Source organism: Herpailurus yagouaroundi, unplaced genomic scaffold (genome assembly GCF_014898765.1).
Source record: "Herpailurus yagouaroundi ecotype Mexico unplaced genomic scaffold, PumYag 28, whole genome shotgun sequence".
In the NCBI taxonomy this organism is placed as follows: Eukaryota; Metazoa; Chordata; class Mammalia; order Carnivora; family Felidae; genus Herpailurus; species Herpailurus yagouaroundi.
In genome coordinates this window covers 4,954,713-4,973,169 of record NW_024412376.1, presented here as the reverse complement: position 1 = coordinate 4,973,169, position 18,457 = coordinate 4,954,713, and the positions used below count along the sequence as shown (strand labels likewise).

General features: G+C 34.3%; 1 protein-coding gene across 1 annotated transcript in view; it reads left to right on the top strand.

The window, feature by feature from the left end:
* Window positions 1-18,457, top strand: part of LOC121039933 (A disintegrin and metallopeptidase domain 3-like) — a 143,698-nt gene that overhangs the window by 80,280 nt on the left and 44,961 nt on the right. Inside the window, exons 12-15 of the mRNA XM_040490388.1 lie at window positions 10,435-10,533; window positions 12,140-12,335; window positions 12,816-12,906; window positions 13,425-13,614. Coding sequence (XP_040346322.1) covers window positions 10,435-10,533; window positions 12,140-12,335; window positions 12,816-12,906; window positions 13,425-13,614 — 576 coding nt within the window. The remainder of the gene's footprint in view (window positions 1-10,434; window positions 10,534-12,139; window positions 12,336-12,815; window positions 12,907-13,424; window positions 13,615-18,457) is intronic.

Sequence of the window (18,457 nt, the reverse complement as noted above, 5' to 3'; positions counted from 1 at the left end):
AAGGTGTTGGGTCAATGCTAATCCAAATGCATTATGTCAGATAAGGAATTGAGGCCCTCTTGTCTTCCTTTTACTTGTCCACAGTAAAGCACAAGAGTGGCCAGGAACAGTCCATTGTCATGGCCCAAGTATTTAAGTACCATGGGTCTTCTTTAGGTCAGTAGTGAGAATTTCTCCCAAGGGCAGACTATTAATGTTCTCATTAGATTCTCTCTGGCTTAATATCCAGATCTACATGAACCTATGGCTCAGACTTCAATTATTGGTTGATTTATTTATCTTCTGGCCCTTGACTTGCATGGAATTTTGTTTGGACTTTGCCAACGCATCCATTCTGGAGACCTTATTGCCCAGTTCATGAATAGTTTCCAGAGACTATTCCTAGACACAAGAGGAAAATGAGTTGTCTCTGATAGGCTGGTTGCACTAGAATGGTTTTAAGTGAACTGATTTGGGTGACCATTTCATCATCTGAGCACTTAGTCTTTATTAAAAATCTAGGACAGAGTCACAGTGCACCTAAGGGAAGAGGTAGCTTGACCCACTGGATTTCAAGGTATTTATTGGAGAATGGAGATTCATTATGGATAGGCCAGTTTTATTATGGCTGTAAAGACCTACTGCAATAAACCCCAAGAGGTTTTCACATTCCCATTCTTCATGTGCATGCCATTAGCCAGAGTGGTCATTGACCAACTGTACTTAGAGAATGAAGTTAGTTCTTTTTTTTTTTTTAATTTTTTTTAAAGATTTATTTGTTGTTGAGAGACAAAGAAAGACAGAGCATGAGCAGGGGAGGGGAAGAGAGGGAGAGAGGGAGACATAGAATCTGAAGCAGGCTCCAGGCTCTGAGCTGTCAGCACAGAGCCCTATGTGGGGCTTGAACTCATATACCACGAGATCATGACCTCAGCAGAAATCGGACACTTAACTGACTGAGCCACCCAGGCGCCTTGAGAATGAGGTTAGTTCTTGAGTAACAATGACTTCCTAGCCTTCAAATCTAGCATAGATCTCTAATATTGTAATTGGATGAGGTAGCTTTAATAATTTTATCAGGTTTTTGCCCAAGTATATCTAATTTCTTTCCTTTCTCTTGCATTGTCAGAACATAACTCAGTAAATGTTGGAGTGATTAACTGCTCTTAGTCACCATGAATTTTACTATCTATAACTCTGGCCACCATCAGAAAGAAAGTAGATTCACTTTCTTGATAGTGTAGGTGAGTGAACAACAACCATAATAACATTTTTTTTCTTTTTTTAGTATTATAAGACCATCATTCCCCACTGATGGAACTTATCAGGAGTCTCAACAATGATAGTCAAAAACCATTTGTCCCATTGTCACTAAAGATGTCAGTACCCAATTCTGCTTCTGTCTGCCATACCTAGCCAAATGATCCATAGAACCCATCTTTGTGTCTAGAAATGCATTGTGACCTTGTCTTTGGTTTTAAACAAAAAGATTTGTGATGTGTCTAGGTGGTCTTCATTATATTTATTTATATTTGTTTTTCTTCTGACTTGCTGATGTTTTTGGAAGTGAGTGATGATATACTTAATTAGATGTGGAGTAAAAGATATAGAACATTTACATTACCATAGTTTCCCATACCTCCTTAAGTAAATCCTATAAGAATCTAAATTTCTGATTTCTGTCATAACTCATTATTTTTGTCCCCTATTGAAATTCATATGAATGAATCATACATTATGGATCTTTTTTGATTCTGGAACATTTGCTTTATATATTTTTGATATTCATCCATATGATTGAATGTATCTGTAGTTCATTTGTATTTGTTATAGAGTAGTATTTCTTTGTATGGATATTCTTGGAGTGTTTGTCCATCAAATTATTAATGAACATTTAGGTTGTTTTTGTTTGGGACTATTATAAAAAAAGCTCCTAAAATATTCATATCCAAATCTTGCTTGGACTTATGTTTTCATTTCTCTTGGGTAAATATATAGGAGTGGAATTGCTGAGTGACATGGTAGTTGATTAACTATTAAACCTATAACAACATGTCAAACTTCTTTCCAAAATGTTGTAACATTTTATATGCCAACCATCTGTGTATGAGAGTTGTAATTTTTCCTTATCGTCATCAACTTTTGTTATTGCCAGTCTTTTTCATTTTAGTCATTTGAATTTGTGCTGGTATCTCATTGTGTTTTTAATTTGTGTTTCCTCTAGGAATAATTATACTGGACAGTATTTCATATGATTACGGGACTTTCATATGCCTCCTTTTTAAAGTGTCTGTTCAAACATTTTGTACATATTTATAAGGTTATTTGCTTTTTTATTATGTAGTTAGAGAAATTCTTTTTTTAAAATAATGTTTACTTAATTTTAAGAAAGAGAAAGAGAGAGTGAGTGAGGGGCAGAGAGAGGGAGACACAGAATCTGAACTGTCTGAACTGTCAACACAGAGCCTGATGTAGGGCTTGAACTCACAAACCAGGAGATCATGACCTGAGCCAAAGTTGGATGCTTAGGCAACTGAGCCACCCAGGCACCCCTAGAAATTCTTAATATAAACTATATGCAAGTCTTTTGCCAGATTTTCTCCCAGTATGTGGCTTGGTTTTGTATCTTCTTAAAGATATCTTTCAAAAAGTCAAATTTTTAATTGGGCGGAGTTCAGTTTATCTTTTTTTTTTATGTGTTATGCTACTTGCGCCCTATCTATCCCATGGTTGTGAAGCTTTCTCATAAGTGTTCTAGAAGTTTATTGATTTTAGCTTTTATATGTATATCTATGATCCGTTTTGAGAAATGTTTGTAAGTTAAGAATCAGGATATATTTTTTCTATATGTATATCCAGTTGTTCCAGGACCATTTGTTGAATAGCTATATTTTTCTTGGCACCTGTATTGAAAAACGGTTCATCACATACTTTGTGTTCCATTGTTTCATATATCTAGCCTTATACCAATACCAGCTCTCCTTACCCTAACTCATAAAATCAGGTAAAATGTGTCTTCATATTTTGCACTTCTTTAATCAAGATAGATTTGGTGATTTTAGGTCTTTGCATTTCTATGTAAAATTTAGAATCAACTTTTCTATTTCTACTCACATCCCCTAAAGAAAAAAAATCCTAATTCTGCTGGAATTTTGACTGGGATTTTTAAAAATCTATAGATGAATTTGTAAAGAAGTGAGTTATTCGTAATGTTATGATTTCAAACCATGATCATGGCATATTGTTCCATTTATTTAGGTATCTTTAATTCTTAAAGTTAACCCTAAACATTTAATGTTTTGAATGTTATTGTAAATTGGATACTTAAAAAAATTTTAATTCCCAGTATCCTTTGCAGGCATATAGAAATAGAATTAAGTCATGAAAGTTGTTGATTCCTCCAATTAATGTTACTTTGAATGACTGACTTATATTTTGGAAAATACTTACAAAATAATCAGGATTCCCAACCAAAATGAGTATATGAAAATGAATATGCTTCTGTATTTTATTCCAGAAATAGAGAACCACTTCAGTAAGATATTAAATATTGAGGAGACATTTAAAAATGGTTTGGACAACTAGGAGAAAAGAAAACATCCTTTTGATTCTCAAATTTCTCAATGATATACCTTGGCTACCTGTTTTATAAAGTTCTGGCTTCCAGTCCCATGATGGCATTCTGTTCCTAAAGCATAAGTCTTTAAGAGTCAATTTCTAAGCCAGGTATTTAGTCTAGATTTGGGTATTGTGAAAATTTGCTCTCTACTGTAGGCTTTCTCTTTGATACTAGCCTTGGAATTTCCTGTCATGTCATTGATTTTTGCTCCCCCTGCCTGAATTAATATTTAGTTTCCATTCAATCCTCTAGCTGCACTAAATACTATTGACAGTTTTTCAATAAAATATTTAAATTGTGAAGCATAACACACTTTAGTTAATATTGAAATATAAAAATAAAAAAAGAATATCATCTGACTCCTGTAAATTTAAACTTGTTATATAGTGATAAAGGTCTGATATACTTTAATAATACACTAATGTTGCAGTTAGTGTAATTATAACATTATATCTAATTTTGTATAAAATATTATGTGATAATCCAGGTAGTACAAGAGATCAAGAATAAATTATTATTTTATAAATGCACTTGATATATTTACTGTTTTGAAAGAAAGATCCCTGATTACAGCTTCTCTTACAGCATAACACTCAAAACATTCTATATATTATAGTTTTCAGTTTATAGGTCTTTCACCTCTTTTGTTAAGTTTATTCCGAAGTAATTTATTCTTTTTGGTGCATTTATAAATGGCATTGTTCTCTAATTTTTGCTTCTGCTACTTTGTGGTTTTGTTATTAGTGTATAGAGATACTACTGGTTTCTGTGTATTAATTTTGTATCCTGCAACTTTACTGAATTAATTTATTACTTCTAGTAGTTTTTTAGGGGAGTCTTTAGAATGTTTTGTGTCTAGTATTATGTTATCTGCAAATAGAGACAGTTCAACTTCTTCTTTACCAATATGGATACCTCTTTTTTCTTTTTCTCGTGTGATTGCTGTGGCTAGGACTTCTAGTACTATGTTGAAAAAAGTGGTAAGAGTGGACATTCTTGTCTTGTGTCTGATCTTAGAAGAAAATCTCTATTTTTCAACATTGAGTATTATGTTGGATGTGGTAAAGGATCTGTACTCTGAAAACTGAAAAACATTCATAAAAGAAATTGAAGATGACACAAACAAATGGAAAGATATTCCATGATTATGTATTGGAAGAATTAATATTGCTAAAATGTCCATATTACTTAAAGCAATCTACAGATTCAGTGCAATCCCTATTAAAATACAAACAGCATTTTTCACAGAACTAGAACAAATAACACTAAAATTTGTATAGAACCATCAAAGACCCTGAATAGTCAAAGTGATCTTGAGAAAGAACAAAGATGGAGGTATCACAATCTCAGATTCCAAGATATCCTACAATTCTGTAGAAATGGCCTTTGGGGACCTCCATCCACTCAAGAGAGACACCAAAGCACATCCCTGTCTGCTGCTGCTAACGTGAGTTGTGCCCCTGGCCACTGCCCTGCTTTGGGGGGATCCAACCTAAGACTACCACTCAGCACAAATTTTGCTAACGCTGTGAGTGACTTATTGAGCTACCACCTTGCTCCATGCCCAGCCTCTGTGCTCATGGCCTCACACCGTGCTTAGCCACCACATGACTGTGGTCACCTCAGCAACCACATGCCAGACCCTGGCTGCAGCCACTAACATGCTCCCACAACAGGGATATAATCAGTGCAGAAGTCTAGACTGAAGGGAAAAGGTACTCAAACACCATAGCAAGACACAATCAACACATATAGGAGACTCCTCTGAAGTGCCAAGTTCTGGTGAACCAAGGACACTGCACTACAGGACACTACAGGACCTCTTCATAAAGCCACTACTTTCAAGAGCAGAGGATGTAGGTGATTTTCCTAACACACAGACACAGAGAGATAGACAAAATTAGAGGAATTTGTCTCAAATGAAAGAACATGACAAAATCATAGCAGGGAACTTAATTGAAACAAAAAGAAGTAATATGCCTGATAGAGAATTTAATGATTGTAAAGATACTCACTGGGCTTCCAAAAAAAGTGGATGACATCAGTGGTGACTCTGGACAAAGACATAAAAATAACATATCAGAGATAAAGAACTCAATAAATGAAATTTAAAAAGCAATGGAGGGGAACCTGGGTGGCTCAGTCAGTTAAGTGTCCAACCTTGGTTTAGGTCATGATCTCGTGGTTCATGGGTTTGGGCCCAGCATCAGGCTCTTTGCTGACAGCTCAGAGCCTGAAGACTGCTTCGGATTTTGTGTCTTCCCCTCTCTCTGTCCCTCCTCTGTTCATGCTCTGTCTCTGTCTCTCAACAATAAATAAATGTGAAAAAAAATTTTAAAAAGCAGTGGATGAATTAAATAGTAGGCCACAAGAAGGGAAACAGAGATAAATAATATGCCTGATGGAGAATTTAAAGTAATGATACTCACTTGACTTGAGAAAAACATGGAGGGCATCAGTGAGACTCTTGACAAATAGATACAAAATAACATATCAGAGATGAATAACTGAATTAATGAAATTAAAAATATAATAGATGTAATAAATATTAGGCTACAGGAAGCAGAGGAATGTATCAGTGATCTGGAGGATAGAGTAATGGAAAGCAATCAAACTGAACAAGGGAGAGACAAATACTGCATTATGAAAATATAATTAGAGAACTCAGTGACTCCATTAAGCATAATCACATTCACATTAGGGATCCCAGAGGGGAGGAGAGGGAATGGGGGCTGAAAATGTATTTGATAAAATAATAGTTGAAAACTTCCCAAATTTGGGAAGAGAGATAGAGATCCAAATTCAGGAGGCACAGAAATCCCCCAGCAAATTCAACCCAAAGAGGCCCACACCAAGGCACATAGTAATTAAAATGGGAAAAAAAATAGTGATAAAGAATTTTAAAGGTTGTAAATGAAAAGAAAACATTTACATATAATGGAAACCCCACAAGGCTATGAGGTTAATTTCAGCAGAAGTTTTTGTAGGCCATAAGGGACTGGCATGATGTATTCAGAGTGCTGAGGGAAAAATCTGTATCCAAGATGTTCTACCTAGCAAGGCTATCATTCAGAATAGAAGAAGAGATAAAGAGTCTCTGACAAAGAAAAACTAAAGGATTTCATAACTACTAAACTAGCTCTACAAGAGATATTAAAGGGGGCCCTTTGAGTGCAAAGACCATAAGTGATAATATGAAAAGTAAAAAATATAAAAAATATAAAAAAATATAAAGGTAAAAATATGTGTTTCTGTAAAAAGTAGCCAAGGTTTTCATAAAAGGATATAAAATATGATGCCTAATATCTGAAGTGTGAAAGGGAGAGGAGTAATTAATGAGATCAAAATTAAGCTACCATCAATTTAATATAGACTGCTATATGTAGAAGTTGTTATATATAAACCTTGTAGTAACCACAAATAAAAAAAAACAGTAATAGAAATTCTGCAAAAAATAGAATAAGGTATTCAGGTGTATCACTAAAGAAAACCAAAAAACTATGAAAGAGATAAAGAGAAGAAAGGATCAGAGAAAAGCTATCAAAAAATCACAAATCAGATAATAAAATGGCAATAAATATCTATCAAAAGTTACTTGGAATGTGAATGGACTCGAAGCAAAAGACTCATTTCAGACTTAAAGACACCTGCAGATTGAAAGTGAGGAGATAGAGAAACACTAATCAGGGAAATGGATGTCAAAAGAAACCCAGAGTAGCAATACTTACTTAGACAAAATAGACTTTAAAAAAAGTTTAAATTCTAATCAACGTACAGTGTAATATTACTTTTAGATATACAATATAGTGATTCAACAGTTCCATACAGCACCTGGTGCTCATCAAAACAAGTTCAGTTCTTAACCCCATCACCTGTTTAACACGTCTCCCCATGCATCCCCCTTCTAGTAACTATCAGTTTGTTCTCTATAGTTAAGAGTCTGTTTCTTTGTTTGGCTCTCTTTTTCCCCTTTGCTCATTTGTTTCTTAACTTTCACATATGTGTGAAATCATATATTTGTCTTTCTCTGACTTATTTCACTTAGCATAATACTCTTTAGATCCATCCATGTCATTGCAATTGGCAAGATTTCATTCTTTTTTATGGCTGAATAACATTCCATTGTACATACATGTCACATCTTCTTTATCAATTTATAAATCAGCGGACACTTGGGCTGTTTCCATAATTTGGCTATTGTAGTTAATGCTGCTATTGACACTGGGGTGCATGCATTCCTTTGAATGAGTATTTTGTATTTTGGGAATATATACTCAGTAGTATTTTTGTATTCTTTGGTTAAATACCTAGTAGTGCAATTGCTGGGTCATAGGGTAGTTCTATTTTTAACTATTTGAGGAATCTCCTTACTATTTCCCAGAGTGGCTGAACCAGTTTGCATTCCCACCAACAGTGCAAAGGGTTCCCCTTTCTCAACATCCTCACAAACTGAGAAACAGACTCTTAATTATAGGGAAGAAACAGATGTTTGCCAGAGGAGAGGTAGCTGAGGTAATGAGTTAATTAGGTGATGGGATTAAGGAGTGCACTTGTCATAATGAACACTGTGTGATGTATGAAATCTGAAACTAATATAGCACTGTATGTTAAATATACTGAAAATAAAATTAAAAAAGAAAAAAAAAAAGAAAAAAAGGCAACCTACTGATTAGGATGAGATATTTGCAAATGAGATGCCTGATAAGGGATTAATATACAAAAAATATATAGAATTTATATGACTCAACATTATTTAAAAATGGGCAGAGAAGTTGAATAGACATTTTTTTCAAAGAAGACATCCAAATGGCCAATGGACACATGAAAAGATGCTCAACATCACTAATCATTAGGGAAATGCAAATCAAAATCACAATGAGATCTCACCTTACACCAGAAAGAATGGGTAACAATCAAAAAGATAAGAAATAAATATTAGAGAGGATGAGGAGAAAGGGCCCCTGTATACTGTTGGTGGAGCCATTAGGGAATGAAGTATGGAGGTTCCTCAAAAAATGAAAAATAGAAATTCATATGATTCAATATTTCCACTACCAATATTTACCCAAAGAAAGCAAAAACACTATTTCAAAAATATACATCCACCTCTACACTTATTGCAACATTATTTACAATAGCCAAGACATGGAAGCTACCTACCGTCAATGGATGAGTGGATAAGGAAAAGTGGTATATATACCATGGTGTGTGTATATATAAATATAAAAAAATAAATATATATATATTTATATACACACATTTATATGTGTGTGTATATATATATATGTACCATGCACACACACATACACACACACACACAATGAGATACAATGCAGCTGTAGAAAAGGTTGAGATTGTGCCATTTGAGACAACATGGATGTACCTAGATGACATTTTTTAAGTGAAAACAGACTGAGATAGACAAGTAACATACTATTGCACTCATAAGTTGAATCTAAAACAAAACAAACAAAAAAACAAAAAAAAACCCCACCAAATGAACAAGCAAAAAGCAGAATCAGATCTATAAATACAGAGAACAAAATGATGGTTCCTAGAGCGGTATGAAGGGAATGGTTGGGTAAATGGGTGAATTGGGAGAGGGAGATACAGGCTATGGAATGAATAAGTCACAGGAATAAAGTGCATAGTGTAAGGGATATAGTCATTGATATTGTGAATAACATAAACTTGTCAAAGCACAAAGTTGTACACCTGAAACTAATATATAATGTGTGAATTATACTAAAAAAACTCAATGTAAAGTGAAAAGAAATGCATACATATATATAACACAAACATTTTACACACATACTATAAACTCACATATTTAGTGGGATCATGGTGGAATAAAGTTTTATCCATAAACTTAAAGAACAAAACCAGAAAAAAAGATGATAGTTCTTAGATTTTATGAGTCGACCATTTCACAATACCACAATATCAAAAAGTTACCAAAAAAACCCCACCCAAACAAAAGTAAGTTGTCATGACAAATTTTAAATGTAGTGATATATGTTGGTGGCTAGGGCTTAATATCATTAATATAATGCTTACAAATAAAGGAAATAAACACATGAATACATCAACATAAATATAGACACAGAAATATTAAATAAATAATAGTGTGCAAGTATGTAAAATTTTCTGTATACTAATAATAAAAATATTAATATTGAAGCAAGTAGAAACACATAGTGATTTGTGACTATCCACTTTACTAATTTTTAAATATTACTATCAGTCTTGTGACATACCATTATTTTATGCTACAGGAAGAAGGAAATTGAAGTATATTATGAAGAGCCATTAATATTTTTGTGCTCTCTTATCTAATAATTTCTAGAATTAATATTTAATGTAAGGTCTGTGAGTAAAAAAATTACAAACTTTTTTCTTTGAAACATTATTTATGTTAATAAAACATTGTTATAATTTAGAACCTCTATTCTGTCACATCCATAAGTTATTAAATATTCCAAAGATGATATCTTGAAGAGGTTTGGTAAGATAGAAAAGTACTAATGATACAATGAATGAAAAAAATCTAAGAATTTAGAGTGCATACATTTATATATTCCTATAAGATTGAAAGAAACTGCATTGAGTTTTTTACAGTCAATTCCTTGAGCATGGAAGAATGAATGATTTCATTACCATTGTTTTTCCAATGCTGAAAATATAAGTTTAACTGAAGTGGTGTTAAAAATAAATACAGAAGTAAAAATCATACTATGATTGTAATTAACTTAGGGAAATATTTTGTGTATTTTGACAATAAATACAATTACATATTTCATTGAAAATTCCTGTTATTTTTTTCTGTTTGCTTTTAGGAATGCACTCACAAAAAATGCTGTAATCCTGTAAGTTGTACTCTAATTGGAAATGCAGAGTGTGGCAGTGGACCATGCTGTGATAGAAGAACTTGTCTGGTAAGCTTTCAAAATACTACATGATTTCCTTTCATAATTTGTGTTCTTGTGTGTCCATTTTTTTAGCATTTTTTAAGCTTTGTTTTTTTGCACAACTTCAAATATGTAACTTTATGGACCTGATTCATACATAATTGATTTCTAAGTTCAGAAGATGTACTTAGATCTTTTTCAGCCTTCTTAGCTATGCCTTCCATTGCACTGTTTTTAGTCTCTACTCAGGGCCCATCCAGTTATTATTCAATATCAATTCCAGATTATTTGGGTGCTATGAATTTCTCTTGGTCATATCTGAATGTAGCTCTTCATAACCAAGCAACTTATGACAAAAAATTAAAAATAAGGCACCCAACACACAGTTGATGTACAATGTTTGAATAAACAAATAATAATAATAATAATAACAATAACAATAAAGCTCTCATTTTGAGAATAGCAGAAAAGGAGTCCATGTAGAGTAGTCAGCAACATATAGCATGTCTACTATTCAAGTTTTATCTTTTCAAGGGACCGCTGGTCCTGGAACTGAATTGAATCCTTAACTTCCTTTGGGAAATTTCCCCTTCACATTTCTTTATAGCCACACCTGAAAGGAGACTCAGTAAGATTTGACTTTTGGGGATTGCTTCATCTTGCCTTTTTTGTGTCACTTTCAGGAGTCAACGACAATCAAAATCTGATTAGAAATTTGCCAGGTTGTCTGTCAGTAAAATCTATCCTAATATAATTCTACTTTGTTCTGTGTGTGTTTTTCACTGTTTATGCTAATAATTAAAGCCACTTGTCCCTTGTCTTCAAGGATGCAAACGTAGTTTCTGCTACTTGGCAATATACCTTGTTGCTCTTCCCTTCACCAGAGCGCTCACCTTGTCCTTTGTTTCCAAATCAGCAGGATTGAACAAATAAGGCTTTTCTACACAGCCCATTGCCCTTTCTCTACAACCCAAAGGGCAGTTCTTTAAAATGGGGACAATTCTTACATTTGGTAGAGCCTTTAAAAGGATTAGGTGAAGAAAAACTTGCCATAAAACTTACCATTTGCAGGTGAACAATTTAGTGATATTCAGTACATTCAGTGTTATGCAACTGCCCTCTATCTAGTTCCAAAACAAGTTCCTCAATCAAACAGGAGACTCCTGGAGCATTAAGCACTTGCTCTCCTTTCTTCCTTCCCCTCAGTCCTGGCTGGACAACACCAATTGGACAGCACCAATTTGTGTTCTGTCTGGAGTAACCTATTCTGGTTATTTCATACGAACCATAGAATATGTGACCTTTTGTGTCTGGATTTCTTCACTTAACATAGTGTTGAATATTCATTCATCTTGTAGCCTATGTATCAGTGTTCCTTTATATGGCTGAAAATATTCCATTGCATGAATATACCACAGTTTATTAATCTATTCATTCATTGATGAACATTTAGGTTTTTTCCAATCTATTTCACTCGCGGTTTCAAGTAAATTCGTAATTTGACTTAAAGTAGTTTAAGTAGTTAAAATGCAATAATAATGGAAATGATAGAAATACACTGTTCTTGTTTAATTTTTTTTACATTTTTTGGTTTACTACTTTAAAAATATATTTGTTTTTCTTTGTCTCATAGATAGCTGAAAGAGGACGTTTATGTAGGAAAACGACAGATCCATGTGATTTTCCAGAATTTTGCAATGGAACATCTGAGGCTTGTGTACCTGATGTGAAATCTGCTGATTTAGAACCATGTAATAATAATACTGCCTATTGCTATGAGGGAATATGCCGAGATCCAGATGTACAGTGTGAAGCATTATTTGGAAAATGTAATAGCTGTATCTTTTTTCTGGGGTTCCTTTTCAAACTGTATTTTTCTACAGTCAGTAAAACATCCTATAGCCATAATAAAGGGTAATGTTTGTTTAAAATCCAAATTTGAAAAAAAATAGTTAATCATTATGACTTTTAACTATATCAAGAGGCAAAATAGGCCTAATAAGTACAGAACAAAAAAAAATAGTATATTAATCAAATTTCAAGTGATTGGCGCAAAGAGGAGTAGAATATTAGAATTGTAGGTAAGAGAGCAAATGACTGCTTTCTTAATCATTTCTGCCTTTGACACAATCTTCCTGTTCTCAAGTGGGTAGTTTTTAGTGTTTCTCCTTCTTGTATAGCCAGTAGATGACACTAAAAAATTATAGTAGATGACACTTACTGGGCATTGCTGTTGTCCAGATGTTTCTATATTAATTTACCACTTTTGTTTTTTTTAAGATAGTAATTGTAACTATTTATATTTTCAGTTGCTAAAGTTTCTACTTATCTATGTGCACAAGAAGTGAATTTTCACGCAGATCAATTTGGAAACTGTGCCAAACATGGTTGCAATTTTCGGTGTGTATTTAGACTACTATACTTAAAATTTTTTTAAAAAAGTTTATTTACTTTTTACACAGAGAGAGAGATAGATCATGAGTGGGGAGGGGGGTAGAAGTGAGAGGGAGACACAGAATCCAAAACAGGCTCTAGGCTCAGAGGTGTCAGCACAGAGCCTGACGTGGGGCCTGAACCCATGAACCATGAGATCATGACCTGAGTGGAAGTTGGCCGCCAAACTGACTAAGCCACTCAGGTGCTCAAGACTACTATGCTTTTTAAAATGCATGTTTGTGTGTGTGTGTGTGTGTGTGTGTGTGCGTGCGTGCGCACGCAAAAATAAGTTAATATAAATGAGAGATGAACCTAGTATATACAGATAAATTTATTTGTCATGCTTCATATGTTCTGAATAACTTTGGTGTTATGATCTGAATAACATTTTGAATTATCTTCATGTTCTGAATTGTTAATGATTTAATATATTGTGTTCCTAAGAGACATATGAGCAACCTTTTTTTGCCTTATATTGCCAGGCATATCCTTTGTGGAAAGATAGTTTGTCACTGGACACATTCACAGATAGTACCAGTAAAAACTTTTAATGTTCAATATACTTACCTTGGAGGCCATATATGTTTGTCAGCATATTTGAGAAATGAAACACAATCTTCAGAGTATGATTTTACTCAAGTGCATAATGGCACGATATGTGGTCAAAATAAGGTAAATAAAAATTTTACTTTGTTCCATATACGATGTTTGTGTGTCTGAGTATCTGTGTATGAATGTGTTTGTGCATGAGAAAGAAAAAAAGTGAGAGATATAAGGAAGGATGAGGTCCAACATGGTAGTCTGGGAAGACCCTGAACTCACTTCCTCCCTGGACAAACTGAATCTTCACTGAGATATCAAGCAGTTCCTCCTGGAGAGAGAGACAGAGAGAGAGAGAAGGAGATTTCAAATTTTTCATTTATAAATAATGTTACAAATTTTGGTTACTGTGTCATGATCTTAAGATTGGAAGGATGGAATTTCTTTTAGTCAATGGAATGCTTGCTTCATTATCTGTCATTCTTTTATTATAAGTTTTGCTGTAGATATTTAAACTTGTTTTTTCATACTTAACAATCTAAGCCTCTTTGTTAGGCCAAGATCTAATCTGCAAAAATTTGTATGAACAAGGAACAAAAAAGAATCAGATAATATGCCAGAAAAGCAAGTCAGAACAACCTAAGAACAACAAAGAAAAGCAAAAAAAAAAAAAAAAAAAAAAAAGCCAAGCCAAGAATTTGATCTTTCTGTAATTGACAAGGGGAATAAGTTTGATATACATATCAAGTTTATATATATATATATATATATATATATATACACACACACACACGTACATATATATATATATACACATACATATATACATATATATATGCATACACACATATACATACATACATATATAAAATTTGGCCTTGCCACAAGACACAATAATAAAACAGAGTTTAAGCTTTATTTTTTCTTAAACATTTTGAGAAACAGAATAAAAGATTTTTAAATTGGTACCATTAAAAAATTAGTTGACTGGGGTGCCTGGGTGGCTCAGTTGGTTAAGTGTGTGACTCTTGGTTTCAGCTCAGGTCATGATCTCATGATTTGTGGGATTGAGACCTGCACTGGGCTTTGTGCTGACAGTGTGGAGCCTGCTTGGAATTCACCCTCTTCCTCATTCTCTGCCTCTCCCATGCTCACCCTCTCTTGCTCTCTTTCAAAATAAATAAATAAAAAGTTTTAAAAAATAGTTGACCAAAGGAAAAAAGTAAACAAATATCTCACATTTTATTAAAATATTTGCATTAAGATATAATATTTTAAGAAATGACAATTCAGAGGAAAATGGAGGTGACTAGTAAACATCTCAGAATGAGAAAAGATATTCTGACATAAAAATGAGGTATTGCAAAGAAAGATACTAGTACTGACTACATTAAAAATAATATGTCATCCTTTCAAAGATAATCTAAACTGAAAAAATAATTTACAATAAATATGACAGAGCAAATGCGTAAATTCATTAACTAATTTAATCTTTCATTAGTACACACTAAAATGGTGTGTGTGTGTGTGTGTGTGTGTGTGTGTGTGGTACAATTTGGTCTTTGTCCCTGGTTTCTGGCATGGAGCATCTAAATCCCCTTAGAATTTCCTGTGTGATAGGAATGTTTTTTGTTATTCATCCCCTCCCAATCAAACCTGAGTTTATGCTAATGAAGTGACTTAGGGTGGGGTTTCTAGACAGGTTCAGGATGGGGTTGGTTACCAGAAAGACCAAATGACTAGAGTTTAAACTTTTAGCCTCACTCACAGACCATCAGAAAGGAAAGTGGTGTGGCTAGAGTTTGAACTTTCTAAAAACTTTTGAACATTGAGATTCAGAGACTTTCTAAACTGATGAACAAATCAACTTGCTGCAATGATGAGATGTTTGGAGATGTTATGGAAACTATGACTTCCTCCTTGCCCCTTCACTCCCAATATATCTTGCACTCTATATTCCTTCCATTTAGCTGTTGCTGAGTTGTATCCTTTGTAATAAACTGGTAAGCATAAGTAAAGTGTTTTCCTGAGTTCTGTGAGCCAAATGAGCAAATTAGCAACCCTGAGGAGGGGGCCATGGAAATCTCCAATTTATAGCCAGTTGGTCAAAAGTGTGGATGGTGTGGGATTTGCATCTGGTATCTGAAGTGGGGGCAGTCTTGTGGCATTGAACCTTTCAAGTTGTGCAATCGGATTTTAACTCCAAATAGTGTCAGAATTGACTTATATGGAATTGTGGGACACCCAGTTGGTATCAGAGACAACATCACATAATATATATGTATATCACAATATATGTGTATATTATGTATATGTGTGCATGCACACACATGCACACACACACACTGATATAGATCAGTGCAAAAAAAATCTCATGAAATTGAACATATGACTAAGAAACATGAAAAAGTTCTACCTAACTTGTGATTAAGTAAATACAAAGTAAATGAATATGTAACCATTATTTTTGTGTTATTTGGGCATTGAGAATAATATTTGATGGTGAGAAGCATACCTTACTATCATCTTAAACCTAGTATAAATTAGCACCTGCTTTCTGGAAAGTGATTTAGAAATGTGTAAAGAGTTTAATATATTAACATACTTTTTAAGCTATTTTTAATGTAATAATAAATTAATTTTTAGATATAAGAAATATACATTTGTATAGAGCAATTATGATGTGAGTTACAATACAGAATAAAATGAAGACACATTAAACACCCAATTGTAGGTAGGCCAGACAAATTACAGCATACTATATTTATCCAGTGACATTTGTAAATAATTGTTAGTTACATGGATATATATTTCCAACATAGTGAGTGAGAAGTCAGGGAAAAACCTACAAAACATGCATTTGTACTGTTTCGATTGCACATGGAAATTCTGTGGTTTGTGATTTTTACTAAATATTGTTTTTTTTGGCTTAAGTTGTCTTGCTGTTCCTTCACAAGCCGAAATTGTAGCAGCCCTGTGACTTTATGTCTTTATAGCTTTACAATGGTAAAAAATGAAATTTTTATAAAGAGTCTTAGAATCATGATGTGAGATTGATAGCATTTAAAGGCATTTATAACCTAGGAAGACTAAATAAAAGACACGCAAGACAGCTTCTACATTGACAATTGCAAAGTAGTGCAAAGCATTACTAGACAGAGAAGATCTACATAATAGAGGGATAAGCCATCCTCATTTATTTTTAAGACTTAATATTGTTATGATGTCAATGTTCTCAAAATCAATTAATGAATATGATACCATCAAAAATCAAACTCCAGATATTTGTTTTTGGTTTTGCTTTTATTTATTTATTTTTTTTGGTGGAGGAGGGGATGCATTGTTGTTGAAAATTGAAAACTGACTTAAAGGTTTATATGAAAATGCAAAGGGCAGAAATACAAAATGGTCACTAATTTTTTTAAAAATTTAAATCCAAGGGCGTTAACATATAGTGTAATAACGGTTTCAGTAGAATTTAGTGATTCATTACTTAAATATAACACCAAGTGCTCTTCCCAATAAGTGTCCTCCTTAATGCCCATCACCCATTTAGCCCATCCCCCTGCCCAACACCCCTCCAACACCCCTCAGTTTGCTCTCTGTCTTTAAACGCCTTTTATGGTTTGCCTCCCTCTCTGTTTTTATCCTACTTTTCCTTCTGTTCTCCTATATTCATCCGTTTTTTTTCTTAAATTCCACATATGAGTGTAATCATATGATATTTGTCTTTCTTTGGTTAATTTTGCTTTGCATAATACATACTAGTTACGGGACGCCTGGGTGGCTCAGTCGGTTAAGCGGCTGACTTCGGCTCAGGTCATGATCTCGCGGTCTGTGAGTTCGAGCCCCGCGTCGGGCTCTGTGCTGACAGCTCAGAGCCTGGAGCCTGTTTCAATTCTGTGTCTCCCTCTCTCTGACCCTCCCCCGTTCATGCTCTGTCTCTCTGTGTGTCAAAAATAAATAAACGTTAAAAAAAATTAAAAAAAATACGTTCTAGTTCCATCCACATTGTTGCAAAAGGCAAGATTTCATTTTTTTTGATCACTGAGTAATATACCACTGTATGTATATACACCGTATCTTCTTTATCCATTCAGAAGAATAAACCTGGACCACTTTCTTTTTTTTTTTTTTTTTTTTTTTTTTTTTTTTTTTTTTTTTCAACGTTTATTTATCTTTGGGACAGAGAGAGACAGAGCACGAACGGGGGAGGGGCAGAGAGAGAGGGAGACACAGAATCGGAAACAGGCTCCAGGCTCCGAGCCATCAGCCCAGAGCCCGACGCGGGGCTCGAACTCACGGACCGCGAGATCGTGACCTGGCTGAAGTCGGACGCTTAACCGACTGCGCCACCCAGGCGCCCCTGGACCACTTTCTTATACCATACACAAACATAAACTCAAAATGGATGAAAGACCTAAATGTAAGACAGGAAACCATCAAAACCCTAGAGGAAACAGGCAACAAACACTTTGGCCTCAGTCACAGTGACTTCTTACTAAATATGTCTCCAGAGGCAAGGGAAACAAAAGCAAAAATGAACTACTGGAACCACATCAAAATAAAAAGCTTCTGCACAGTGAAGGAAACAATCAACAAAAAAAGCCAACCGGTGGAATGGGAGAAGATATTTGCAAATGACATGTGGGATAAAGGGTTAGTATCCAAAATCTATAAAGAACTTACCAAACTCAATACCCAAATAACAAATTGTCAATGTAATTTTATTAAAAAAATTTTTTTTCAACGTTTATTTATTTTTGGACAGAGAGAGACAGAGCATGAACAGGGGAGGGGCAGAGAGAGAGCGAGACACAGAATCGGAAACAGGCTCCAGGCTCTGAGCCATCAGCCCAGAGCCCGACGCGGGGCTCGAACTCACGGACCGCGAGATCGTGACCTGGCTGAAGTCGGACGCTTAACTGACTGCGCCACCCAGGCGTCCCCTTTTTTTTAAAATTTTTTTTTCAAC